At 46.0% G+C, this 27,575-nt stretch overlaps 1 protein-coding gene across 6 annotated transcripts in view; it reads right to left on the minus strand.

The window, feature by feature from the left end:
- The window catches only part of MTIF2 (mitochondrial translational initiation factor 2), an 857,581-nt gene that overhangs the window by 767,322 nt on the left and 62,684 nt on the right, over positions 1-27,575 (minus strand). For all 6 annotated transcript variants that reach the window (XM_069608244.1, XM_069608249.1, XM_069608245.1 and 3 more), the window contains exon 3: positions 1,287-1,518. In XM_069608244.1, the coding sequence (XP_069464345.1) occupies positions 1,287-1,511 (225 nt within the window). In that variant the 5' untranslated portion in view covers positions 1,512-1,518. The remainder of the gene's footprint in view (positions 1-1,286; positions 1,519-27,575) is intronic.

A 27,575-nucleotide genomic window follows, 5' to 3' on the forward strand; every position in this document is an offset into this window, starting at 1 on the left:
CGTTGTTATTTGAGGTGTTCTGCAGAGTTTTGTTTACTTTTGAGGCCCCTGGGAGGCACTTTGTCACATAGCCATTCTGTGTTTGAACCCTAGGACAACGCATCACGCCAACCTAGCTCTGAAACACCTCCACGCTCGTTTGGTAGAGCAAAGAATCACATTTAAATCTTGTTCATTTTCTACAGGACCTTTAGAGGGAGAAGGGACAGACGTGCCTCTAGAAGCGAACACTCAAAATGTCACATGAGTTTTACGCTCCGATTAAGCAAGATGAATGTGGCTACATACCCCAAATTCGGTAGCACTGGAAATCTAACAAACTACTTGGCCGACAACTCAGCAATGCACTGGACTCAGAGCCGAGAGAACAATCAAACTGATCAGTTTTCAAAGAAGCCCTAAGAGGTGCTACTTTTAAGGAAAGCTTTGCTAAGCAACTATCCACCACCAGTAACACCACACCCTTTAAAGCCGGACCAACTGTCTCCAATGTTCAGAAACCAGAATCCTCACACACCTACAGAAGCAGTAACTTCTTCAAAGGCTACGATGGACGCAAGTGTCAGGCACAAGAACTATCCTCTGTCCAAACCTTATGGATCTGAGCTCAAAGCTCTGCAAAGTGACCTTATGTTGACAGGACACTCAAATAAAAACAAAATTTAAATGTTGTGTGGGTGCCCACTTTTGCTCCTCACACAAATATTATTTTTAATGACTAGCTGACTATTCCCTACTATTAGCTTCAAGGTGCATCGAATGCTGGTTAAGCTTTACTAAAAATTGCTAATGCCTAATTTATTTTATAGTGATCTATTAGCAGAATGTACTCTCTCATGGACCAACATGCAAAATGCATTTTTAATATACATTGGTGAGTATGCAGGCTTATTGGCTCATAGAAATGTTGCATAGTACACAATATATGAACCGACTGTGGGGTTTACTTGTAATTTACACTATTATGAAACATGCCTGGTTAGTCTGTTTTCTATACAAATTTTGCTAACCTCAACTATTGCATTGTGGTCACAATTGTAATTAACATAATATTATTTAACCTAACATAGTTTTCCTTGATCCCGCAAAACACTAACATTCAGCCATGCAAAGATTGTATTTCATATGAAAAATAGATTTCGGTTCCATGTGCTTTTAATTCAATTGGCTGCTCACCAAATCACCTTTATCGGTTGCCTGTTCTTTTTGCTGGTTGTTCTTATGCTCATTTAAGTCTAACATAAACATCTAAAAAAAATAAAGGTGCCAAGTTAATCTGAAAATACCTCTTTAGTAGCCAGAAGCCTGCAGTGGGTCAGTGAGACATTGAGAACAGTGTCTGTTTGACAGAGTGGTTGGTGTTGCTGGGATGCACATTTGGGGTACACAGAGCATTGTGTAGACCTCCAGTGCATCCTTTGAGCTTTTCCAGAATGGAGACTGCGTAGCTGTCGACAAGCAGTGGTAAACTGTACCAGGGTCTCCAGCATCTGTAGCATTGCCCTGTTCATCTTCTGGCTGTAAAAACAGAAAAAGTTGGGACATGTCTTACATTTGAATGCAGCAGTAGATCAATTGCATCTTTTGGCTGGTGTTGGAATGTAACAGCAGCCAAGAAAATAAGACAAATCACTTAGTACCATGGCAATCGGTGTGCTCCAATAAAATATTATAAAAGTGATGCAAGCAAATGAAAGGAAATTAGGCGAACATTACCTGCAACAACACACCAAGTTCTGCGGATCATTATTCTTAAAAAGGTTTGACCAAATAGGTCTGGTTTCCCTAAAATTACCTTGGGCTGCTGACTTCCTAAGGTATATTATTGGACTGGTTAATGGCACTGCAGCAAAATGAGAAGTTGGGCTAGGAATGCTATCTGTAGCACTATGAAAAGAACAAAAGTGCTGATGGTTGACTGTGGCAAAACAGTATGTAGATGACTGAACGCATACAAAATGGCTTACACCACTGGTCTGGATGAGAGGGTATACAAGTCCAGCAGTGACTTGTCCAAGCACCAAGCTTGGGTTGGGAACAAGTTCTCAATCCATAACCGGAGCAATAAGAATGTGCCAAAGCAAACAAGAAAGAAAGTAGTGCTATGCAAATGGAAGCTATGGCAAAACACACAAATTGACGAGCTCAACGATAAAGGAAACACAGCTATGCTACTCCTCCTTGATCTGTCGGCGGCTTTTGACCTAGTGGACCACGCAGTACTCTGCAAACACCTAGCGTCAGCCGCCCACTTCTCAAGTGAAGCCATAGCCTGGATCCAATCCTTTCTCGACAACAGAAGCATGCGAGTCTTCTCCACCTTAGACTCTGCAGACCCTATCCAGACAACATGTGGAGTCCCACAGGACTCTTGTGTCTCGCCAGCGATGTATAATATCTTTACTAAACCTCTATTCGACAAATTGGACAGACTGGGTGTCATCTACACAAATTATGCAGACGACACCCAGATCCTCATCCCCCTTTCAGGCAATTTCACTACGGATACAGCTTTAGTAAACAAAAGTTACACCCTCATTCAGGCATGGATGGCAAACCATGGCCTCTGCCTGAATGACGAAAAAACAGGGATCCTCATTCTAGGCTCACCCAACAACCTAAAGAAACTTGATTCCAGCTCCTTCAACATCAATGGCAATATAATCCCTGTCGCCAAAGAGGTGAAAACCCTCGGTTTCTATTTGGACTCCACTTTGTCCCTAAGGAAACAAGTGAACTGCCTGGCCGCATCCACAGCCTATACCGGTAAACTCATTAAAGCATGCAGACCCTTCCTCTCACCAGCTAGCTGCATTATACTAGCCAATGCACTAATCCTCTCAAAACTGGATTACTGCAATGCACTTTATGCAGGCACAAATAAATACATCATCAATAAACTTCAAATCCTACAAAACAACGCGCTCAGAACGGCCCTGAACCTCCCAGGTAGAGAGCACATCTCGAATGTGCGGAGAAAATACAACTGGCTAAAAATTAGCGATAGGATCACCTTCAAAATTGTCACACTAACATTCAAATGTCTGAACAATGCAGCCCCCCCATACCTTAGGGATAGAATAATAAGAAAAACCACTGCACGACCAACCAGAACAGCCAACTCTTTCTGCCTCCAAACCCCTAGATTCCAAGTAAAAAAAAACAGGAGGTAATAGATTCCCTGTGCAAGTAGCCCTGTACTGGAACGCCCTACCAGTTGAACTGAGAAGGGACCAGCCCTACAACAGCTTCAGGCACCATACCCCCACCTGGCTTCGACGCAACGACCTCTGAAACCGGTGACCCTGAGCATTGTGATCTGATGACACACGTACCCCTCCACTCTTACATGTAAAATGTACATAATGTATTTACTGTATATAATTTGTTACCTTTCCACCCTTACATGTATAGAATATACATAATGTAATTACTGTTTACTATTTATGTTACCAACAACCTGTAATCAAGTTCTAAGCATTCTTGTTATTCTGTGCGCCCAGCTACCCAAGGGTTTTCTGGCGCCCTATAAATAAACAAACAAACAAAACACAGCTCGGCGGAAGCACCGCAACCCAAGCCTGAATCCTGAACAGTATACCCAAGTGTTGTTTGGAAAATCCTCTGGGGGACTGCATGCGTTCGTAACAGAGGGGATGTAGAACAAAAAACATGTAACCATAATTTCGACAACTGTAGTTAGAATAGTAAAATTAGCCTTGCCAAGAATGTTTGAAGGAAAAGTACTTGCATATCTCCACTGCATTAAATGTACTATTCTAACTAATTTCAGTTCTATAAGCATTTCCAGACTGCCCATAATGTACCAGACCTTATCCAGTCCGTCTGGTGGACTATTGCGGGGATTCTTGGGGCAGAGCAGATGCATGTGTGATTTTCAAGGGTGGTCTCTGCCAATGCCCGGGATAGAGGTGGTCACAAGTTTCTAGGGAGGAGCCAGACAAGACCTGGATTGCTGCCTCCTGGTTTTCAATTTCTACAGACTCCTATGACGGACAAATTGCATTATGGACTGGAGAAGGAGGACTACTACGCCAGCTCTTCTGGGAAAATATGAATATCTGTAGACAGAATAAAGATGGCCACGGGCATTGAGAGGACTGAAATAACTTAACATTTAGAGCCAGGTGAGTTGGGTATCAAAGTCAATATTAAGGATCATAAAGTGTGTACATGCAAAGTGAGTCTGCCAACACTTATTGCAGGAAACTGCACTTTGGGGGAGAGGAGTGAACTAGAGACTTTGATAAACAATCTAGCTAAGCTTCCACAACACCCTAGAACAGGCGAACACTGAGATGCAAATCAACTGACTCCAAAAGTATCCCCTGGTTGTTCCTTGTGAGAGCGTGGGCCAACTTCAAGACGTACTCCTAGATGCGAGTGCTTCAACCGGGTAAACAGTTAATAGAGTAGAGAATGGCACTACTCAAACCAAGTTGCTTAAACTCCAAATGTTATCATGTTAATAACATAAATATACAATACAAGGAAACCCAAGAACAGTAATGTTAACCGTTCCAATAAAGGTTGAAGGAACAAGTCCTTTCTAGCATGAGATCCTGTCGAGGACAATGTAAATCTATGGAAAAAGTTCAAACGCAGAAAAAAGGACTGATTGTTGCTACAGTGCTGGTGCTAGGGAGCATTCCCAAGGCAGGATGTAAGGACCAGGTTGCTGCAGGTCAGAAAATGTACCTTCAGACATGTTCATTTTATGGAGTAAAAACTTCACAGGCGGAGAAGGTGCCAAAGCTGTAGAGAACAATGGCTTCACAGCATCAGGTAAACATCTTGTGTCCTTAAAGGAAAGTCAAAGGGGGGAAAAAAGAAAAGTAGTGGGCAAAGGGGCATCCAGTGGCAAAAGTCTGGTACGATGAAGCCAGATAATTCAGGCACCTTCACTCAGTTGGTATTGTGACAAGGCCAATACCCTGGCCTTGTCAAGAGGGGATTGGAAACCATCTCAGCCACTGGAGGACTACAATGGATACATTCAGGGCCAGTCCTATCCCTGAGGAGGATGGCAGTTGAGAGGGCCCCAATTCCTGCCACCTCCCATAAACTAGCATGTATCTGAGCAGTACCCCTGTGTCTTACACAATGTCTCCAAACCAAAATGCTTGCCAGTGATTTTCTATTTCTTCTAGAGGCAACCTTCAAGACCTGTGCACCAACTGGCAGAGAAAGAGGAGCTCTCCAGCACCCCACGTCATCCACAGTGAGAGATCAGAGACCTGGAATGGACCATGTGAAAGCAACCCTGCGGCATCCCTCGTTCCACCACCAAAGACGAAGAGCCTGCGGGGAGAGAGGGACCCCGTAATACAAACCTTATGCAACTGCAAGAGAAGCTGAATTAAGATTCCCGGCGCTGGCGGAAAACACCCGCAGCAAGCAGTCTGCATCCTAGACCACCAGGGTCTAAACAACGGGGCACTGGTACTTGAACATTTTGTTGCCACAACCACCGATCTGCAGCAGACCGCAGTGGAGAAGAGGGGCAGGGCTTAACTTAATATTTAAAATCTTAGTTGTTCGGAATATCAGCCAAGTGTTGCATAGGCATTTTCTGTCATCTTCTAGTGGTCCATGGCAGAATTAAAGTGCAGTCTGGGAGAGAATAAAATGGTCCCCTGCTCATGCTACATAAAAAAACATTTTGGACAAAGGAACCTTTAGGCCTACAGTGCAAAAGGCCCTGTATGTATGTGCTTTAAAAAACGAATCCAATTACGCACTATGCATTGCCTATCTGGATGCAGACCCTGTTTGGATTGTCAATTTTTCCAGCCAGGTCGAACACCCTCCGACCCCACCTTTGCCCTAGAATCGAATGTGGTCGGAGGGTGTTCGACCTGGCTGGATAGCAGGGATGGGACGGTATTATCCCAATCTACATTCCAGCCAGGGGATGGCAGCTGCTGGGCAGATATGTGGCTTGAGACTGTCTCACCTGTTTTAATGGTGCAGATCCTTGCCACTGATGGGTTGTGGATAAATGGAGGGGCTCTGCAGCCGTCTCAGATCGACCAACAAAGCCAAGACCCCAAAGAGAGGCACCTGTGCTGAAGACTCAGAAGACTGCTGCTGAGGATGGCCAGCATTGCCAAAGCCAAGCCCCAGTGAAGCCCTGCCTCTCCTGTTGCGATCGTAATCCTTATCAGTACTTTTATCCTTGTATTGGTGGGACACCAAACAGTCCGAACCCCTGCTTGAGAAACCTGCCACCAGGAGCAGTCCAACGTGCCCAAAGACCCTCATTTGGGTTGCCCATCCTTTGCCAAGGCCTCTCGGTTGCAAACATTACCGCCGTAAGCATTAGCACATCGACAACTCGGGGCTAAAGACATCCTCCCATGCTCTCCAAAACCAAGAGGGACCTTTCTGGAGCCAGGTTTTCATCACTGCCACGTGTCACCTGCAAGCCCGTGATCGGGTGAATTTCGCTGCTGCCAATCTCTGCCATGTCTTGGGGGTCTACTCATCGTAGAACCCACTGAGGCTGCTGTTCTGAAGTACCTGATCCATCCTGCTGGAAGATCTTCGGAAATGTCTCAACAGAGCGCAAACCTACCATCTAGCAGGGACCAAATCTGACACCAACATCAGCCACTGCATCTGCAGCCCCTGGATGTCCTGCAAGTAGACCAACAGCAGAAGTAAGTGGCCACAGGAATCCAATTCAGAGTACCATATTGGTGGTCACACAAAGGCTTGAAGTTTGAGGCATGAGCCAACATAGCCATTTTTCCGCGCTGACAGAGGATATGATAGAGGGATTGTAGGGGTGTAAAGGTCGCTCCCCAACTCTCCCTTGCCTGGTCAGGATCAGTGAAGTTCAAGCCGCATTTCTCCCAGGGTAACCCGTAGTTTAGTGGGATTGAGAGAGTACCCCTAAATTCATTTTACTTACCTTTACATTCTCAAAGTGTTTGCATTCTGGAACTGCACTCTGTTGGCTTTCTCAAATCTTGGTTTTGGGAGACTTTTAAGACTTCCTGCTCCCTACTCGGGCACTTACCTGGAACACTGACTCTCTTGAAGCATTACACCGAGTTACCAGATAAGGAAGGATTATTGAAGCTATCGGGCCTTAGATTAGGCAGGATATATAGTTTAGGATTGTATTGCATTGTATTTTAACATTACTGCTCACAGTTTAACCTGGTTCATTCATTTGCACTGCTTTTACTGTTTCTAGTGTAAAGTGTAGGTGATCTCAGTGACCTTACCAACTACAACCAGTACATTCATAATAAAGTATTATATTTGTGTACTCCTGGGTTACTTGATTTATTTGAATGATCTGTGCATGGTTAATTTTATTATTACACTAACCCACTTAGCTCCTGAAGTCTGCCTTACTGCTCAGTCACATTACTTTTTGGCTAGGCCCAAGTGTCAATAACTCTGTTCACTAACGAGGTTGTGTTAGGGATATTTTTTTTTAAGAGCCTGTTCAACGGACCTCGAGTATATCTTCCTGACTCAGGTACTATTAGTGATTCCCTCAAGGTGACCAAGGTCTTCAAGTGTTAGTCGTGTCAGAGCAGCCCAGCCCCAACTCAAAGGAGGTTGGTTGTTTCAAAGCTACAGTACACACTTTCAATAGGACACCAAATAAGATAGGTTCCATACACTATAGTTATACAAAAATATAATCTTTATCAAGAAAAGGTGGTCAAATTGGGCAGAAGCGGCTGGGAGCGGTGCTCCTCTATTTGTGTGTATTGTTTTACGGTTCCTATACTTTCATTTTTCAAAGAAACCGTTCTGGAATGGTTCGTTTTAAAATACAAGTGTAGGAAGCAGTTGGAACTTGCACTTCAGTGCACTGCACTGCACATTCCCTTAAAAAGCAGGCGCACTTGTTTGTGGGTTTGTATTTGTGCGTGGGAGGGGACGTGGGCAATGGGCGTTGTAGGGAGCAGAGCAAGCCAGCAGGGAAAATGGTTCCACTACTTCTTTTCATACACTTGGACCACTTAAAGGCAAAGAGAAAAACAATATACTTAAAGGTGCATAAGCCATTGTAAAACAGAGAGAAGACAAATGTAGCAAGTAAGCATCGCGTTGTAATACAGTTTCTTTCAGAGTCAATAGTAAAGACCTTCCTGAAGGAGGAACAACAAATAAAAAGGCAAGCAAATGTTTTTAGATTTAGCTAGGCAAGTTCTCAGAGACCAAGACGTGCATACCACCTTTGGCGCTTAACAGCCGACTGCCTGTTCACTTGAGAGACAAGAATGTCCATAGGGAGGCCTTCGCTGGCAGAATCAGACAGAACCCAAACATACATGGCATCTCCGTGGGCGGTAGGGAATACAAGGTGGCACTATACTTAAGGTGAACTACGACAAATCGGCCGCACTAGCAATCAATATCTCAAAGAGCCAAAAGAAGAACTCTCTCCCAAATTCACCATCCCATGGGCCAAGGACACGATCCAGTACCTAGGCGTACGCATCCCCAAACACCACACCCAGATATACCAGAGCAATTTCCCACAATTACTCAAAGTACTAAAAAAGGACCTAACACACTGCACCAAGCAGGAAATATCATGGTTGGGGAGAGTAGCCGCCACAAAAATGAACCTAGTCCCAAGACTAATCTACCACTGCACGGCACTGCCAACCCATATCCCAGAAAAAGAGCTCAAAGAACTACAGCGAGCAATACTGAAATTCACATGGAGGGGGAGGGGGGTGCGGGGGGGGGGGGGAGAGCCTGAATAGCGAGTCGCAGGATGACCAGGGGCCACAAGACAGGAGGGCTAGGAGTCCCAGAGGTCACCAGAGACAAACAAGCCGCTCAACTAGCCCCAGCATTCACATGGTCACAAGCCACTGACCTCCCCTACTGGACTCATATAGAAGAAGCATGGTGCAAAGTTCCCCTGCACGACCTCCCGCATATACGGATACCAAGAACGCAAACAAACGCTCGACCTCTGAACACGACATACAACACAATAGCGAACTGGAAAGCAACATCATGTAAATGGGGATCCACAGGCACCACAGGCCCACTATCAACGATCTGGGGCAACCCAGACTTCTCCCCATGCCTACACCCAGTGAGCTTCGCTATATGGAGATCCGGAGGCCTACGCACAATATCAGACTTCCTAGCAGGAGGTAATGCACTGACGTTCAAGGAGTGTAAAGCTAAATTCAAGGACCCAGAAGCAAAAGACTCAGATACACACAGATAAGACATAGGCTATCACAAAGGACCATCAAAGAGAAAGGCTCCAGAGACTGAACACCATTAGAACGCACGACAGCAGCCCCACCTAAAGGGAGGATTTCCACGCTATACCAGCTGCTGGACAAACATGACATCGGAACCAAAGAAAAGTACATGACCAACTGGGAAAGGGATCTGGGGCGGCCCATGAACGAGAGCACCTGGAGCAAGATATGGACGAGGAACCAGAAAAGCTCCCAATGCACCACCAACAGAGAATGCAACTACAAAATCTGCTACAGATACTACATCACACCCGCCCGACTGCACAAAATTGACCCAAACATTCCATCTGGCTGTTGGCGGGGATGCAAATCCCAACGAACCCTGTTCCACATGCTATGGACATGCCCACAAGCAGAAGCTTACTGCAGAGAAATCCTGAGCCACATAAAAACAATCAAAGGCCTTACCATCCCTTGGGTACCAGGGATAGTATGGTTGGGTGACACAGGCGACAGCGAACTCCCCCTCACCGGACACCTGGCTCGCCTGTGCACACACCTACTAACAGTAGCAAAAATCACACTCTCCCGCCTTTGGAAGAACCCTGCAGGCCTATCAATCCTGCTGTGGTGGGCAAAATGCTGGGACACAGTAGTCGCAGAGAAGATCACGGCCCTACGTGCAGGGAACCTGAGCAACTTCCAAAACACCTGGGCTCCATTAATGGACTTCGCGGAACAATTCCCAACTCTATCCCCTCTTACCCGCTGGCTGGGTTAAATAAGAACTAAGAAGCGCCACAGCAATCGAACCCCCTTCCCTGCCCTATATCACTAGGGACCGAACTGAAGTAGAACCCAATGCCCAAAGCCCGCCCAAATAGATGGACAATTGGCTAAACCAAGAACTTAGCTCGCAATGAGTTGTAGCAAAATTCTATGAAATGTCTGATGTACCGTTGTAATGTTAAAATGCAAATAAAACGTTATATTGAAAAAAAAAAGAATGTCCATGGAGGAGACTCCACCTGAATGGCTTTTCCGTGAAGGCGATGAAAGAGACTTCCCTGCAAGCCTGCAAAGTGTTATAGTCACTGTGAGCAAGTACTGTCTTGATTTAAGAAAAATAGGATTGCAATGATTAAGACGTTTTTTCCTGCATCATTTGGAGTATGTCCTACAGCAACAGAAAATCCCCTTGAGCACTAGAAAGTATGTTAATCTGCTTCTCTTAAGCATTAATCGCACACTGTGCAATTTGTTATCTTACTTGGACCTCTCTCCGGGTTGCCCCTTCCCAAAGAGTATCTCACTGAGTTTGGAGTAATGCTCAACTCTCACAGTCACTTTTGATTCTTTGAAAACTCCATAGCAGATGTTATGGTTCTATGTGATATTTACGCATTTTAAAGACCAAACACAAAAAAGGCGGATATTTTTCAGACGTTTTTGTGTCAGCTTTAAAATTCCGAAATATCACTTACTGCGCCGCCTCCTCCAACCCCCTACTCATCCCTGGAAAGGTCATCCCTAGCACATCATCTCCCGCTCGCTGTCTTCTTAATCAAGGGAGTTCAACCCCCTCCAAACTCCCATTTACCCACCCACCACCCCCTTCCCAGCACAACACACACTCACTACACACAGACCACACACACACTCTCTCTTACTTACATGACAATCCCGCAGTTCGGGTCTTGCCATGCCGGTCAGCCCCTGCATTTACTCTTGTGCGGCAGGGGCATGACAGTTTGATTTCGAAAAACTGCTCTGTGCGGTCACAGAGCTGTCTTTCTGATTCGATCTTTTTTGTCATTGTTTTTTTAAACGATGATTTCGCTTAGGACCAATATTATACCAGTATGTGCATTGTTTAGTTTAGTCCCAAATATCCATTTCATCTTTGATTCAATCCAAATCAAAACAATTAGTCTATAAATCCAAAGAAGAAGAATATTCTTTCCTTCAACAGATTCCACCAAACATACATTTCCTCTTAGATTTGCACGTAAATATTTCCCAAGTTGGGGGCAAACTTTGCCCCCACAGAGATATATTTAATTTGAAGAAAAAACTTGTGATTAAGTCTGAAAAAAGTATTATTCAATAGCATCCCCAATATTGTCAACAAGAATTCATAATTGATTTCAGGGTCTTCATTCAGATTCACATCCATGCTTTCTTCTTGGGAAATGTTCTGTAAGAGCAAAAAATAAATCTGGTCTGGAATCCGTTTTGGATTTCTGAAAACAAATCCGTTGTGTAATGTGATGGGGTGGCCCGCCACAAAGAACAACACTGACGTGGGTAGTAGTCCAAGGGTCTTTATTGAAGACTTACAGATAGATTGGCAATCAATTCTTAAAAAGTGTCTTCTGGGCATACCGGGTTCTCTTGGGAGGTTTGGTGCTAGGGCCAGCCCTGTCTGTCTCATCTTCCCTGGTCTTTCCCACTTCCCTTGTCTAGGAGTCCTTAACAGGGATTTTAGCTGTTAGATGTTAGCTCTTGCCAATGGTAACCTTACCTTACTCTAATGGTGGCTCAATTAAGACGTTGGCTGACTAACTCCATGATTATTTTCTAGACTTTCACTAACCTAGCCAGCCTAGTAGTCTTAGGGAGTTAGGGATGGTGCCTTCTTCTGTCCCGTCACTCATTTCTCCCACACCTGCTCGTACCTGACCCTTCACTATACTGGTCTGTTCCTCCGGTCTCACTCGGCCTTTCCACCTCCACCCTTTGATCTTACTTCTCCTTCTTCCTCCTACTCAAATTCCTCACCTCTCGCTATTTTCCTGCTATAATCACTCTCTCTCTACTCTTACCACTAGCTACTCCTATTCTCCCACTCCTTGGTGCTCTTACTACTCTCCCTCTACTACTGTTCCTACTCAGTTATTCAGCTATCCCCTTACTACCTTTATTCCTCCTATCAGTCACACTAGCGCTCGCTACCACCCTATACTGCCAACTACCACTTTACTGCTTATTCTACCTTTTTGCTACTCTCACATCTATGGTCTCAATTTCCACCTGCTACTAATAGCTCTGTCACTACTACCACTATCCCTCTGCTACTCCTACTCGTCACTCTCACACAAACATTCCACAGACCCCCTCCTTATAATAGCCTCTGCACTCCTTTCGCTCTCACCTCCTCTGGTCTCTCAGACGTCGTCCTACACCTCCTGGCCTCACCCCACTAACCTATACTTGCACACTCCTCTTCACATACCCCAACCCCTGCCAGGATTGGTCACGTACCTGCCTCCAGGGGGTGTGACATGGGAAGGCCATGGGGTGGCTTAAGAAGACTTTTAAGCCATGCCCCTTTCCAACATGGACCCCGATAGGGTACAGGGACATTGGATATAGGTCTCCATGGGGCCTGTTGCAAGTCCTCTAAGATGTGGCCCCTGCTGGTGTTATGAAGTTGACGGCATCCCATAGAGTTCCTGTGCCAAACTGTCATGATTGCGATGGGGGTTCTCCCTAGCCCAACCGCCGCCCTCGAGGTAAGAAGGGAGGAGGATGGGTGTCTGCTCGCATTTGGGCACCAGTCGCAGTTCTGGGGTGGGGCGGGCTGATCATGCTTTATGATTCTGTAATGTTTAGATGGCTAGATTCTCTTCCCTCAGGTTTTTCCAGGTGTGTGGTCTGTGGTGTAAAAAACTGGTTGTATGTATCATAGCATGTATCATGCTATGTTAGACTGTATCCAATGCCACACTCACTGACTATATGTAGATAAGTTACTTTTGGTGATAAATTGTTTCAAGTACAAAATATCCTTTGTCTTCTGTGGATTTCTTTGAAAAGGCCTCTCCCATTCTATGGTACGAAATAAATAATGGCATTCCAAATGCATCTGGAACATATTTGGGGCAAAAGAAAGAAACACAGATTTAATTTTTTCCTTCTGCTTTGCTCACTATTCGATCAGAGACGTGGAAGACTGTCATAGTGTCACAATTTTTGTTCCTCCGATTTGCCTTTTCCCAAGCCTGGCTTTCTTAGAGCTACAAAGAAAATGTCAGGCCTACTTCAGTTGTCAGGTCCACATGTGATGTTACTGAAGGGGATGCAGTTGGTTGACCACTATGCCTCATGTGTTTTTGACAACCTCTAGTCGACGACTATCTGGCTTACTGTCCATGAAGGGATGTTCTCTATTTAACTTGTGATGGAGGGTCTCACATAAGTTTGCATAACATAACGATGGACCCCAGCAGAGACAGAAATACTACAGATGAAGAGGGAGGAGGAAGAGGCAAGAGGAAGGGAAATGGACTGGGGTCAACTCCTAAATGAATTTACAGCCTCTCTACATAATAAACCCCAATGATAGGGGGTGTAGAGAAACTGTTTCACTGCCAAATTGGGAGGAGAAGGAAACCCACCAGGACCCCTGCTATGAACGACAGATATCTCCCACAGGAAGACATTTTTCTGAATCTCTAAGAGAATAGGTGAAATGATTCCTACTTGATCAGAAGGAACTCATAATATATGGGGGGGGGGTCTATAAAGACAGTGAATGGGGATCAATTGAAATGCACGCTTTCTTACCCACTGAGATTTGCTCCAGGCTCAAATATGTGTATATATTATAAAATGTGAATGCAAAGATTGTAACTTTGTAATAATTCAGTGTAGTCAGCGGTTTTCTTTTTGACAATCCGCCAAGGAACAAGCTTTTAAAAGGTTCTTCTTCATTTCAATAATTTGAACCTAAATTTAATCCAGTCAGATTTGGAGTTGGTATGGTAATGTTTATTTATATAGCGCCCATCCACAGGCAAGTGTTTCAAAGCGCTCAAGGAGGGTGGGAACACGGGGAAAAAAACAACAGTCGCTCAGAGCCCTTGAATTTCTGGGACGATAACGGTCTGCACAGGCAGATTAAGTGAATATGATACATTTAAAAGTTTAGATACAGCAAATAGGTTTTTTCAAGGGCACATTAAGGGGTGAAGACAAGGGAGAATAGACAGAACGATCTTCAGGCAGGGCTGCATACAGATCGTGCAAGTGCGGGCAGGGCAAGGGACACGCAGGGGACCAAGTGCATCCAGTCAGCAGAGACTGGTGAAGTGCGGAGAGAGAAGCTCTCAAGGATTTATTACAAGTGCAGTGAGGGGGTGGGGTGCAAGGCCCTGAGGCAAGTGCTGAAGGACTGGCAGGGGTGCCTGGAACATGTGAGACTCTGAGGTACGCCAGACAGCCAGTCAGTAAGCTGTCTGGAAACGAGGGAGAGAAGGAAGAGCAGAGAGCTAGGTTAGCAGGGCATGGTGAGAGAGAAGGAAGAGGAGCAGAGGAAGGTCTTGAGGAGTTTCCGGAAATTAAGAAAATTAGGCTCAACACAGAGGGTAGCAGGGAGGCTGTCCCAGAGGGAGGCACCTGCTGAGGAAAGGGATCGCCCTCCAAATCTCTGCTTGGAGAACCGGCTCACTCATAGAAGGTTGGAGGTAGATGTGCAGAGGGTTAGAGAGGGACAGCATTTAGGAAGGCAACGCTGAAGGTAAGTAGGTCCCAGGCCCCAGAAAGCCTTGTGGGCGATGCAGAGGGTCTTGAATTTGATCCTTGCAGCCAGTGAAGGGATTTCAGCGCCAGAGAGATGCGGTCCCAGGGCTTGAGGCCAAGGATAAGTCTTGCGGTTCTGTTCTGGATGAGTTGCAGAGGACACAGGGCAGAAGCAGGGAGGTTGAGGAAGAGGCTGTTGCAGTAGTCCAGCCTAGAGAGAAAGAGGGCTCTGCAGACAGTGAGCCGCTGGGGGAAAGTGAGAAAAGGTGCCTCTCAGGAGGTGTAGTTGATAGTTTGACTTTTTTGAGATGTCGGAAATGTGTGAGGAGAAGGAGAGAGTGGAGTTGAACATGACCCCAAGGTTTTTGGCTTCACAGGTGGGGGTGGACGCGGGGCCAAGGGAGGCCGGCTTGAGTGCGAGGGGGAAAGTGGGAGCAGGGGTCCCAATGCGAACAATCTCAGTTTTACTGGCATTCAGACAAATGTCGTTTGCAGCACACCATGACCGAATAGCGGAAAGACAGTCAGGTATGAATGAGGAGGAGGCGGCGGCGGCTGAGGGTAGCCTAAAGGACAGTTGCGTGTCATCTGCATAACACTGGAAATTAGAGGTAAAAGTGGCAATCACATGTGCCAGGGTAGCCATGTAGACGCTGAAGAACCAGGGGGATAGGTTACAACCCTGGGGAACGCCGCACTTTGAGAGGGTGATAGATGAGAGAAAGGCACCAAGTTCGACCTGGGATGGGCGGTCGGAGAGAAAAGAGGTTAACCAAGCCAGAGCCTGACATGTGTTTCCCAGGGTGTCACAAAGCCGTGAGATCAGGATGTTGCAGTTAACTGTGTCAAGGCGGAGGAGAGATCAAGGAGAATGAGGACAGAGGCAGTGTTAGTATCAAGATTTGAGAGCAGGTCTTCACCGGTGGTCAGAAGAGCAGTTTCCGTGCCTCTGGCTGCTCTAAAGCCAGACTGATGGTCGTGGAAACAACTGATCGATTCCGTGTGTAGGTTTAGCTGAGACATAGCCAACTTTTCTAGGAGTTTGCCCAGGAAAAGAGTAATAGAGATCGGGCGGTAGTTTGATGGAATGGAAGGGCCAGCAGAGGGTTTCTTGAGCAGAGGGTGCACAAGGGAGTGCTTGAGAGCAGTTGGGAAAGCGCCAGTGGAAAAGGAGGGTTTATAGTGATAATATTGAATACAAAAATGTCGAAAGTCATAATTTCGAAAAAATAATGTTGAAAAAAAAAAGAATCGACTTTCTTTTTCACTACGTTTTTTATTCGAAAAGGGGGGTTCCCCCCCAACCCCTCTTTTTTTTTTTTTTACCTTTTTTTTTACCTTCGAAACCCCCCAAAAAATATATAAATAAAAAAAGAAATTAGATTTTTTTTTCCGACTTTTTTTTCTCGAAAATTATTGTCTTTCGACATTTTTTTTTCTCGATATTATGACTGAACACCGAAAAGAAGAGGTTGCAAAGGTCGGCCAAGGTTGGTGCGAGGGAGTCAATGTTGTCCTTCATGGTTTTGGAAGGGCAAGGGTCCACTTTCTTGGATGAGGCCTTCATAGACCGGACTTGTCTGGCAACCTCATCAGGAGAGAAAGAGGAGAGAGAGTGGAAGTGGAGGTGGGGCCAAGGGAGGCACAGGTGCTGGTGTGTGCAGTGATGTGGGGGGAGGGGAGGTGAGGATGTCTTAAGTTTTTGTGGTGAAGTGTGCAGCCAGGGCCGAGCAGAGATCCTGGGTGGGAGTGACAGAAGAGGAGGCTGCTGCAGCATTGGCCAGTTCTTTGCCGACCTTGAAAGGTGATTCAGGCTTGAATAAAGACTCTTTTCTTGGAGCGGATGCAGAGTTGATATTGCTTTTGATGGTCCACCCGACGAGTTCCATTTCCGCTCAGTTGCCCTACACTTGCGTTTAAGGGAAGCCAGGTCGGCAGCCAGGTCGGAGTCACACCAAGAGTTGTACTTTTTGGAACGCTTCAATCAGACCCTCATGACAGGGGCAAGAATATCAAGAGTGTTGGAGATAGAGAGATTAAGGATAGTGAGGGCTGCGTCAGGGTGGGAGTCAGTCGCAGGAATGGGAAGAGGAGAGCAGGTGTAGGCAAAGGCAGCCACTGCCACTTTTTTCATGGGTCTGGTGACCATGAAGCCGAGTGGCTGTGCCGGGTGAGTTGCTGTCAGAGGAGAGTTTCAGGTGAGCTGATAGAAGAGAGTGGTAGGTCCAAGGGAGAGAGGTAGTGAGAGGGGTAGAGAGTGGGATGTCAGTGGACATGAGAGCATCCAACGTGTGGCCTGCGGTGTGAGTGGAGCCAGAGGGTAGAATGGAGAGGGAGAGAAAGTCACATAGGTTGCAGAGAGGTCCTGACAATTCAGGAGAGTCCAGATGGAGGTTGAGGTCACCCAGCAGGAGGAGTTTGAGAGGAGGAGGAGGAGAGAAGAGAATAGGCTAGGACGGCCCATTCCGAAAGGAATAGAGTGAGCTGTCCCGGAGGCCGATTGAAGGTGGCCATGAGGAGAGAGAATTTAGGAGAGAGCGAGAGTCTGCTGACTAGGCACTCAAAGGAGGAGTAGGCCTGAATAGGGATAATAGACACAGGTATCCAATCGGGGAAGATCAGTGCTACTCTACCACCTGCCTTCCTTAGCCTGGGCGCAGAAAGGATTTTGTAGCCTTCAGGAAGGAGAGTGTCAAAGCTTGTGACAAAGCTGTCCTTGAAACATATCATAGTGATGGCAAGCACATCAAGATTCATGTGTTCGAGGAGGTTGCAGATATCGGTTGAGTGTTTTACAGCAGAGCGAGTGTTAAGCGTGGCAATGTGAAGCAGCTTGCCATCCTTAAAGGGCTTCCTTGGGGGAGGGGGGGGTGCATGGGACAGTGGTCCCCCCAGAGGGTGGCAAGAGGGCCAGGGGGATAGTAGTGGATGGAGGAGGGGTCAAGGCCGACAAGGGGGCTGGGACAGTAGGGCAAGGCCCAGGCGCCTGTACAGAGGAGGAAGGCACAATGGGCAAGTGTGCCTGGCCAGAGGGGAGGTAAGATTAGAGAGGCGAGGGAGGAGTGGAGCCTATCAAAGAGAAGACGGTTGGGTTGAGAACCCTGAACCATGATGGTTCTGTTGAAATAGACATTAATGATGACTTTGGAAACGGTGAAGAGGTCAAGGAGGACCTCCCAGCGAGTGCCACCATTAATGGGAGAAGAGGCGATAGGAGAGAGAAGGCCGACCATGTAGAGAGTCCATAGGTCAGGTGAGTTAACGAAGAAGAGGATGTCAGTGACAGTCTCTCTGGCGGAAGCCGCGACATAGGTGTCTGCAATAGGAAGGCCTGGGTTGGAGCCCAGAGTGTCCTTCTTAAGTTTCAGTTTCTTCAGGCCAGATTTAGTGATAGGAGAAGGATAGATGATCGTGAAGCAGTTGGAGGGGATAGGAGAGATAGATAGCGACATAAGTAGAAGTGGAGGGGGGGTGGGGACACTTGCCACGGTGAAGCACTAATGCACTTGGAGGTGGGGGGGCAGAGGGAGGTGCGCCTTGTGGGAAAATAAACAGCTGCAACATACAACTAAAATTGTAAAACTGTCTTCACCACCTCTACAACATCCGCAAGATAGGGTCCTCCCTCACTTTCCACGCTTTTAAACTCTTAATCTCATCACTCATCTTCTCCCAACTCTTCTACTGTTCCTCTCTCCTCTTTGGACTCCCTGCCTTTCATCTGACCCCCCTCAAGTCCATCTACCACTCCTCTATTCATACTCTCTGCTTCCTCGGCCCTCGTGACTATTTCCTCCTCACTTTCTCAACTCGGCTGGCTTCCCTTCCCCTCCCAACTTAAATATCAATTTCTCTGCTTGGTCTTCAAATCTCTACATGACCTTGCTCCCCCCTATCTCTCTTCTCTCCTCTCCTTCTATACTCCCTCCCGTTCTCACCGCTCCGCTGACCTCTTTCTACTTACTGTACCCCCGTCTCCTTGTACTGCTTCTCGCTTCCACTACTTTCAGCTTCTGGACCCCTACATTGGAACGCCTTACCTCTCTCTATCCGCTCCACCCCCACTTACACCTCCTTCCGCACCTTCTTGAAAGCCCTTCTTCTCCACTCCCCCCCTTGACCTCCTACCTTTCTCCTCCCTTCTTCCCCATCCACATACCTCCCCTTCCTCTCACAACCACTCGACTTTATATCACATAACTGAACTTTATCCCCTTCCCTTCTCTCCCTTCCCCATCTCCAATATCCAAGGAAATTGTTCTACATTTTGTTACACTGGTTTGTCTCATGTTTGTTAACTTGCTTCTCCATTATTGTATCTTGTTGTTTCATTGTAAAGCGCTTTGGTGTAAAGCGCTATATAAAATTAATAAACAAACATAAAATTGATTATCCAGCAGGGCAGGTGAAATGCAGCAACACTAGACAGGCTAAATTCAATCTTACAACAGGGAAGGTGAAAAGCAGCAACAGTAGACAGGATACATTCAATCTTAAAACAGGGCAGGTGACACATTCAGTTACTGGCCGGGCTAGATAAGATGAAGACCAGATCAGGTAAAGTGCGAGGTACCCAGACCTGGTGCGGAGGGAAGGATTTGAGAAGCTAGTAAAAGGATCGGACCTTCAGAAGATTGTTCGGAAGTCCATTTCTCACTGTGGGTCCAGTGAACATGGTGGTTTCCTCGGCCTCCATGTGTACGTGGGGGGTTATACATAAGGACCCACAGAGCCGGCCAGACAGCAGACAGAGGCCTTAGGAAGTGGGCCTTTGGAATGAGGGGGCCGGGTAAAGCCTGCCGGTCCCCCGTTGGCCAGAAATGCCTGGAGACAAACAATGGGTAAGGAAGATGCAGTGGGAAGGCACTTCAATCAGCCTTCTCAACAGAGAAAGATGCAGTGGCCATCTTGGAAGTGCTGCGAGGTCGGTCAAAATGCAGGCAGGCACCAGGGAAAAGCAATAAACAATTAAATGAAAATGGGGCCGCAAGTGCAACAATGGCACAAATGAGAAATACCACGTGGTGCCGTAACAAGGTATGCGCTTTCAGCAATTTTTGCACAGATTTCTGAAAAAGTCTGTTTTATTTCTTTCTTATTTCCCCTTTTTCTTCAAAATCTGTATTCACAATTAAGAATGAAAAGATGAAACGAGCATCAGCACTAAAAACATGGTGCTCCTAGCTCATGCAGGGACATGTTATGTTATGTTACTTTGCATTTATATAGCGCCTTATGTACCATTGGTATGGTCTCAAGGCGCTGGTAGGTTGAACGCCCTTGGGAACCATAGTTCAAGTCAGTAGAGAGAGAGAGAGAGATAGATAGAGAGTCATAAGGTGCGTGTGTGCACCGGATGTGTGCGCAGCAGGTGTGGCACTCGTACGATAGCTGCTTCTTAGCGGTAGGTGTGGTGGTTGGGAGATCAGGAGTATGTGTTTGTTCTGGCAGGGTGATACCAGACTGATTCTGGCTGCGTTAGGCCTGAGGAGAACGCCTAGGCTGGCGGGTGTACAGCCAGCTGTGTTTAGTTAGGATGATGGGGAGTATGTAGCAGGTGTTGGCATGAGAACAGCTATACCGAAAGTGTCATAGTATCGCTGTGTTCTAGTTGAGTGGTGGTGTATAGGAGTACGTGTGGTGATGTGATATGGTGGTTTTCAGTAGGTGCTTGAGATCGAGCGCCTTCATGCTCCATGCATGCCATGCACTCCAGCCGTTCCATGCACTCCAGCCGTTCCACAGGCAAGCCTCCAGGCGTGCAGTCCAACTGATCAGGATGAGGTGGAGCATGCTCATGCTCCGGTAGGATGAGGAAAACCTTACAGTCAACAGTAATATATCCAGGGAACAGTTCTTTAAGATAATGTCCAACTTTGTGGAGAAATCCTTTATCCAATTGTGTAACATTTGTATTAGCAACATTCAGAATCGCTGTGAGATTCCCTTATTCTTAAATTATTCTCCTTGGGTTACTTAGTGTAAAAGAAAATGATATTTCTCTTTTAAAGCTATTCAAGTTGATGAGGAGATGGGGTTTGTCCTATGTATTACACAATTGGCCTTATCCAAAAAAAGGCTTGAAGGATGTTTTTGGTATCCTCACCCGAAAATGAAAGCACTTCGCCTGTTTAGTCATCGTTTGTGCAACGTCATCAAAAGATGGTGCCATGTTTCAGTTGTTACTTAGATGTCCTCAATAATTATTTAAAAACAGGGTTTGTTGGTGCTGAGAGATATTTGCCAGAGACCATTGAAAACTTTCGAATGAATTATAATGCTTGCGCTTGTGGTTTTAAATAAAGGTTTGTTGATGCTTGTGATGAAATAGCCTCTGGGCTGGGCTGATAACAAATCTATTGTGTTTTAAGAACAATCCGGTATCCCTGTTATCCAAGCACACAGAATTAGATAACTACACTCAAAAGATTTCACCATGTGCTTCATATATGGTGTATGGTGTGAAGATGAAGCATCTATTTGAGGTTTAATGCAATGTCATCAGCATATATTTTGCACAAAAACAAATCAAAACAAGTGTAGATCAAACACAGTTCATCACTTTTTTAAAGTCTTGAAAAACAAGCATATGAATCAAAGTCCCGTTCCAAAACAAACTGAGCCTCACATCTCACAAGATGCTATGATTAGTCTCTTGCCCTACTGTTACAGTGTTTTGAACTCAAAGCTTCTGGCGGATAACTGGATAACTGGTCAAGGCCCCACCATTGGTCTCTTCATCCACATGGATATCTTCTGCCACATATCTCTCTGGACGTTCCCACCTCAGCTACTAACCTTTCTTGAAGAGAGGGTTCATACTATTTTTTTCTGTGCTGGGACATGTCCGTGAAGTCAGAAGAGGCACCTCAATTGGAGGACAGAAAGAAAGTTCTGCCCGATTTGCACCCCTCAATGACCATTCCAGATGGGGAAGCCAGTGTTTGCGGACACCAGAACCCTAAACCAGACAAGGTCCCCACAGCGATAACTTGTTCCTCAACTCAAGAAGGGTGAATACTGTTTAAAGTACTTGGAGACTGACAAAACTTGCTGACATTGTTAACATTGAACTAATATTGGGACAACTGAAGCATTGGTACCAGTGTAGAGTTCCATCAATTCGTTGTGAACTTTATTCTCAGTTAGAAATAAGAGTTGTAGTTGTGGGGAAACATGTCCTGAGGCTGCATACAGCAAACAAGATTAAACTTAGGACACTTTGGGTTTGGTTAAACTTATCTCCCACAGCCATACATTGGTGACCTTAACCGAGACTTGAAAAGTGATACATACATAAAAATGATTTACCTTCAACAGCAGCTAAAACTTCTGATATAGCTTTACCCTTGCATGTACATTAGCTGCCTATGGGGAGAGGGGACCATGGATGGACATGGGATGGATAGGAGCCAGGGGAAACCATCAGCTATGTGATAGTACCCTTGGAGGCTATATATAGAGGAACCCTCAGAGCTCCCGCAATCATACTTCGGGCACCCCCTCATATGCTGTGCAGTCTTCCCTTAAAGGAAAAATATATAATGTGCCTCACTCGGAGACATGACTCCCGGGGAACGAGTGAAAGTGGCCACTACTGCCATTGTTCTAGGGACACAGTGTTATTTGGAAGAAGCCTCTGGAAGGGTTTACTAGCAACCCAGTTCATAGGAGAGGATTGCTTCTGGCTTTTAGGCTCTGCTCACAAGTCCAGAAATGGAGCTGGAGTTCTGGATAAGCCAATCATGGGTGCCCAATCTCCAGAGTGGACTGTGGAATGGAGCCTATCGAACAGGACAACAATGAGGAAAGAGGCACAGACAGGGTGTGCATGCGCCACAGGGATGCACTAGGGGCTGTGGTTTGTTTCGGAAGGAGCCTGACACATTAAGGAGCTTCTGACTTGTCTTTAATTAAATTAAATGAATAAGGTCCATCTTCCCTACTGCTAGAGGGATTTCCCTGCCTATCTTAAGGTGCTCCTTGATCGTTAATAAATCCCAAAGTAAAATATCTTCGGTCCAAACCTAACTCTACCTGAGAACTACCACTAAAATAACCAACTCAAACGATTCCAAGAGAATGTCTTTCTCCCCCTGGTCTTCTTTTATCGCTGGGTGTTTTAAAAGTCTCTCTTACACTCCATATGTTTCCTAATACAATCTTCTGGAATAGTCTCTGGATATCTCATTGATAAGCTCTAGTAGCTCTCCCACAATGTTCTTGGGTCTTATCGTCTCTTTACTGATATACTTGTGATCCTTTTCCTTGAGATATTTTCCCACAGTCTTGTCTACACCTGTGGATCTTTCACAGTCTTTTAGTCCAGGCTTTCCCAGCTTGGGTTGAACTTGATCCAATTTGATTAATTTCCCTATCCAGGGTTCTCTCTCTATGAATGTCTCTTTCTTTATCTTGTTCACTTTGTAGTCTTAACTCACAAGCTTCATAACAGGATTTTATGCCAGGCTTTCTCCACTCTTCACCTTTAAACTCAGAGTAATTTCCCTTCCTTCATGGTATTCGTTTACAGTCTAACTTTTTCCCCATACAAGGTTACTCGTTATTCTCTGCATCTGTATTCCATACTAACTGTCTCTTAAAGAATATCTCATCCTTATGACTGGGATGAGTTTCTCTCTTCATATAATCTTTAACCGGCGGTCCTCCTGTTTTTTCCCCATTCTCCCCGGTACCTCCGTATGTGAAGGGGAATGTTGCGAGGGTCGGAACCCACTCGGGCAGTCCACTTCAGTATCTGACTTCTCGCACTTCAGGTTTGTTGGCTTCCATTCTCAGCTTCCTTTCTGGCTGCTGCCGTATGCAGGTGCTTGCGTTCCCCACTGTGATGCATTCGCCGTGCTTCACAGGACACAATCTGGTTGTGGTCACGCCAACAGCTGGTACAGGAGTCCTTGATGTCTAAGGGGAGTCTCTCCCAACGAGGTCCCACTTGCCCAGACCCCTAGGGCGGGTCTTGTGGAGTGGACTCACCTCACTAGCCTCAAAGGGGGAGGCTCCCCCTTGGGGAGAAGGGACGAATTCACTCGATTCATCACAGAGCACACAAACAAACATATCCACAGCATTGCAGACCAGAATGTGGGCTCTCCTAGCAGCCATTATGCTGGTTACTGATCCCAAGATGGTAAACCAGCTTATTAATCTCTCGAGCCATGGTGGGCCAGGAGATTGGCCAAATTGCCTCAGAGAAACCACAACACCTGAAAATAACTGGGCATACACATGGAGAGATGGTGGCACCAGTAAGCCTGCACCACACCAATCACAGACCTAAACTAATGGAGAAACAAACCAACCAATCAGCAGTCTCATTGAAACAACTAATGACCAAACTATAACCAAAAGGTAATGCCTCCCATGACGGAGTAGGTCATGATAGCATTTAAAAGAGTTGGTCTACTAGCAGTGAGAGAAGTAGAAGGCGGCGGCCACCAAGACAACTAACGTGTTACACAATTAAATATTTGATAGCTACTAGTTTGGTCCAATTCTCTACAAAAACACAGTGGTGTACATCCTTTTGAATTTATTATGTTTATCCTCTTAGGCTAACTGTAATAATACTCATCTTACACTTTCAAATTGACAAATGTTTCAAGGTATACGCTCTTCCTCAGGGATCACACTAACCATGTATCCACGGTTCCTCCTTTTACCTGGCCGATTTCCTTCATCTAATACCAATATCAACGTATGTTGACATTATTACCTTATGATGGTGTATATGATTCTCTGTGGAAGGGTAGGAGAATAAAAGATAAGTTGGGGAACAAGAAGAGATATGGGATTTTGGAGGGCTCCTGCTATTGAATTTAGAACTAGACTGAACTGGTAAAGTTCGAGTCTGATGCCGAGCATGATGCTGAGCAGAGGTTCCTGTCGTGTTGTTCTTCATCGAGAGGCAGAGTGCTTACAGTTCTGGGTTCTGTTTTAGGTCAAGAATTGCAGAGACTGACGTGACTGCAGCTGATCTCCCGAGTTTGATTGAGGAGTTGTTGAAAGGTGTATTGTATATGTTGGTGGGACTAACCTTAAAGGCTAGGTCTCAGTTTGTCCTGGTGTGCAAGTTTATTGGTTCTTTTGTCAATTGTGGTAGGTCTTGTGTCTAGGTTTGCGATGCATATTTATCTTTTTGGATGTTCTATGCAATTCACCTTTGGGTTGCATGCATGCCAAATAGTTTCCGATGGGCCTTTAAGTTGTAATCTGAGATGGTTGTTGGGGGGTGGGGGGGGAGCACGGCCGGCCCAGCATAATTTAATTTGCTCCGATCTTTCAAAGATCTGCGCTAGTATGTCAGTTGCAGTCTTGTGAAAAGTCAAAGTTTAGAGGAATTTTCTAAAAACTAGGTGGTCTTCCTCTGTGTGCAATGCCTCTTGGTTGAGCTCCAGAGCTTTGAAGACAGAAAAGAGAAGGAAGATCCTAAAGATCCCCACTGTCATTTCTGGTTGAAACTTGACACTGTTACTATAGCTGTGTTACTGTTTGATAGTACTAGTGCAATTACTGCTATGGTTCCCTGGGGAAGAGGTGTAGGGGGGTGGGGGTGGTGAGGGGAGTCAAATATGGCCTGATGCAACGGATAGTTCGGACCATGAAGAAACAACTTCTTACTATGGCTTTTCCCTAACATTTTACTGTCAGGACCTTATCTATAAAGAGTGAGAGGTATTTGGTTGTTGCAGTAAGCTCTTGGTCAGTTCCCATTCATTCAGGCCAGGGAATTAACATTGTGTCGGTTGTTGTGGTGCCACAAATCATCATTTCAGTTTTGGATGGGTTATGTTTCAGTTGATTTTTCATCAACCATAATTCGACTTGCTTGAGGCAGGTGTCATGATCTGGTTTAATGGAGATTGGGTTGTCAATACATTTATAGTTGATATGGGTATCATCTGAGGACTTGAAGCACTTGAGTCTTGAGTGGTTAAAGAGTTCCAAGGAGGGGGTCATGTAAATGCTGAAGAGGAGAAGTGGTGAAAGACTGAGGTGGGGTGTGATCTGAAAGGGGCAGTGTGCAGTGTCTGTCTGGTTTGTGAGAAATTCATGAATCCAGCTTAGTGCAGTTCCTTCTAATCTGCTCATGTCTAATACTGCAGATATATTTGGGCAGATGAGTGCAGTTAATGTGTTTCCTTTGGCATTAGCCTCCAAAACAGAGGATCATGTAGATTGCATTCCCTTCATCAGCCTGAATAAGTGTTGTGATACATGCATGAAGTTGTTGGTTTCTATGTGGTCCTGAAATGCTTGATAAACAAATTGCTCCAGGATTTTTGTGATGAAGGGTGTGTTGGAAATGCAGCATAAGTTTGCTGGGTCATTGGGATCCGCTGAGTAGCAACTTAATATAAACAGTTCCAATGGCTTGAGGAACAGTGCTGTTGCAAACTGCATGGATGCTTCGGAGTGAATGACAGTGTGAAGGATGTCATATGTGGTGATGCATAGAAGCCTTGGATTCATGTGAAACATGAATGTTCTACTGATTCAGTTTCGGCCTTAATGCCTGTCCAAGATGATGGCCCACTGAGTGTCACCCTGAATCTGATTACCTGATGTCTTCTGACTCAACTGAACCTAAACTGATGTATTTAATCCAGTCCCTCCTGCGTCTTGTGTGAGTCATAACTTCAAATGTAATAGATACTTGTTTTAGAGATTAATTGAAGGGGGACTGGAACATAAGTGGACACTGCGCTGTTGTATTGTCTTTGTGGATGTTTGAGGGGTGAAGGGGAAGAATGGATCTTTGTATGAACCTTAATGGTAACATCTTCCGGTGTGACAGGAGAGGAGGAGGAGGAGAAGGAGAAGCAGGCAGGAGCAGGGGCCAAGGGAGGCAAGCGGATGTAGGATGGGTTGGAAGCAAGGGTTTTGTTGGCGAAGTGTGTGGCCAGTGCGTTGCAGAGGACCTGGGAAGGAGAAAGGGAGAAGGAGACTGCGGAACGATTGGCTAGATCCCTGCAGACTTTGAAAAATTCAGCCGTTTTGTTGGATGCACTGGAAACCTGTGCCTGTTTGTGAGCTCTTTTCTTGGCACGGATGGAGAGTCTCTATTGCCTTTGGAGCAGGCGGCAGGCTAGTTTGTCAGAGGATGAACTTGAGATTTACCACTTTTGTTCCGCCACCCAAAGGGACCCAGGTGGGAGAAGAGGAGAGAGTGGTCTGACCAGGAGTGAGCGGTGACTAGTGGGGGGGGGGGGGAGGTCAGAGTGTATGAGAGCGTCCAGAGTGTGTGTGCAGCTGAATGGGTTGGCCCAGAAGGGAGAATGGAGAGGGAAATAGAGGTGCATAGGTCAGTGAAGAGAATGGATGCAGAGCCAGGGGAGTCCAGTTAGACATTGAAATAAGCCTGGAGGGGGAGATTGGAGGTGGATCAAAGTAATGAAGAGCAGAAATCAGCCCATTCAGAGAGGAACAGAGTGGCGGCGCCTGGAGGACGGTGGGTGGTAGTAATGGTGAGGGTGGAGATGGGAGAGATGACCAACTTGCAAACCATGCTTTAAAAGGAAGAGTAGAGCTGGGTGGGGGAAGATGGAAGCAGGAACCCACTCAGGGAAGATTAAGGCAACCCCCTCGCCAGTGCGGTGGGGTTGAGGCTTGGAGATGATTTTGAAGCCGTCAGGGAGGAGTGAGTCAAAAGCAGTGACTGAGCTGGCATTGACCATGTCTCGGTAAGAGCGAGAATGTCGAGGTCAGTGCCTTCGAGAAGGAGGCAGATGTCAGCAGAATGTTTGTTGGCTGAGCGGGCATTAAGAGTCGCCAGATGAAGGTCTCTGCCTTTGAAGGTTTTCTGAGGTGGGG

This window comes from Ambystoma mexicanum, chromosome 4q (assembly GCF_040938575.1).
Source record: "Ambystoma mexicanum isolate Mex_15411 chromosome 4q, UKY_AmexF1_1, whole genome shotgun sequence".
Classification (NCBI taxonomy): domain Eukaryota; kingdom Metazoa; phylum Chordata; class Amphibia; order Caudata; family Ambystomatidae; genus Ambystoma; species Ambystoma mexicanum.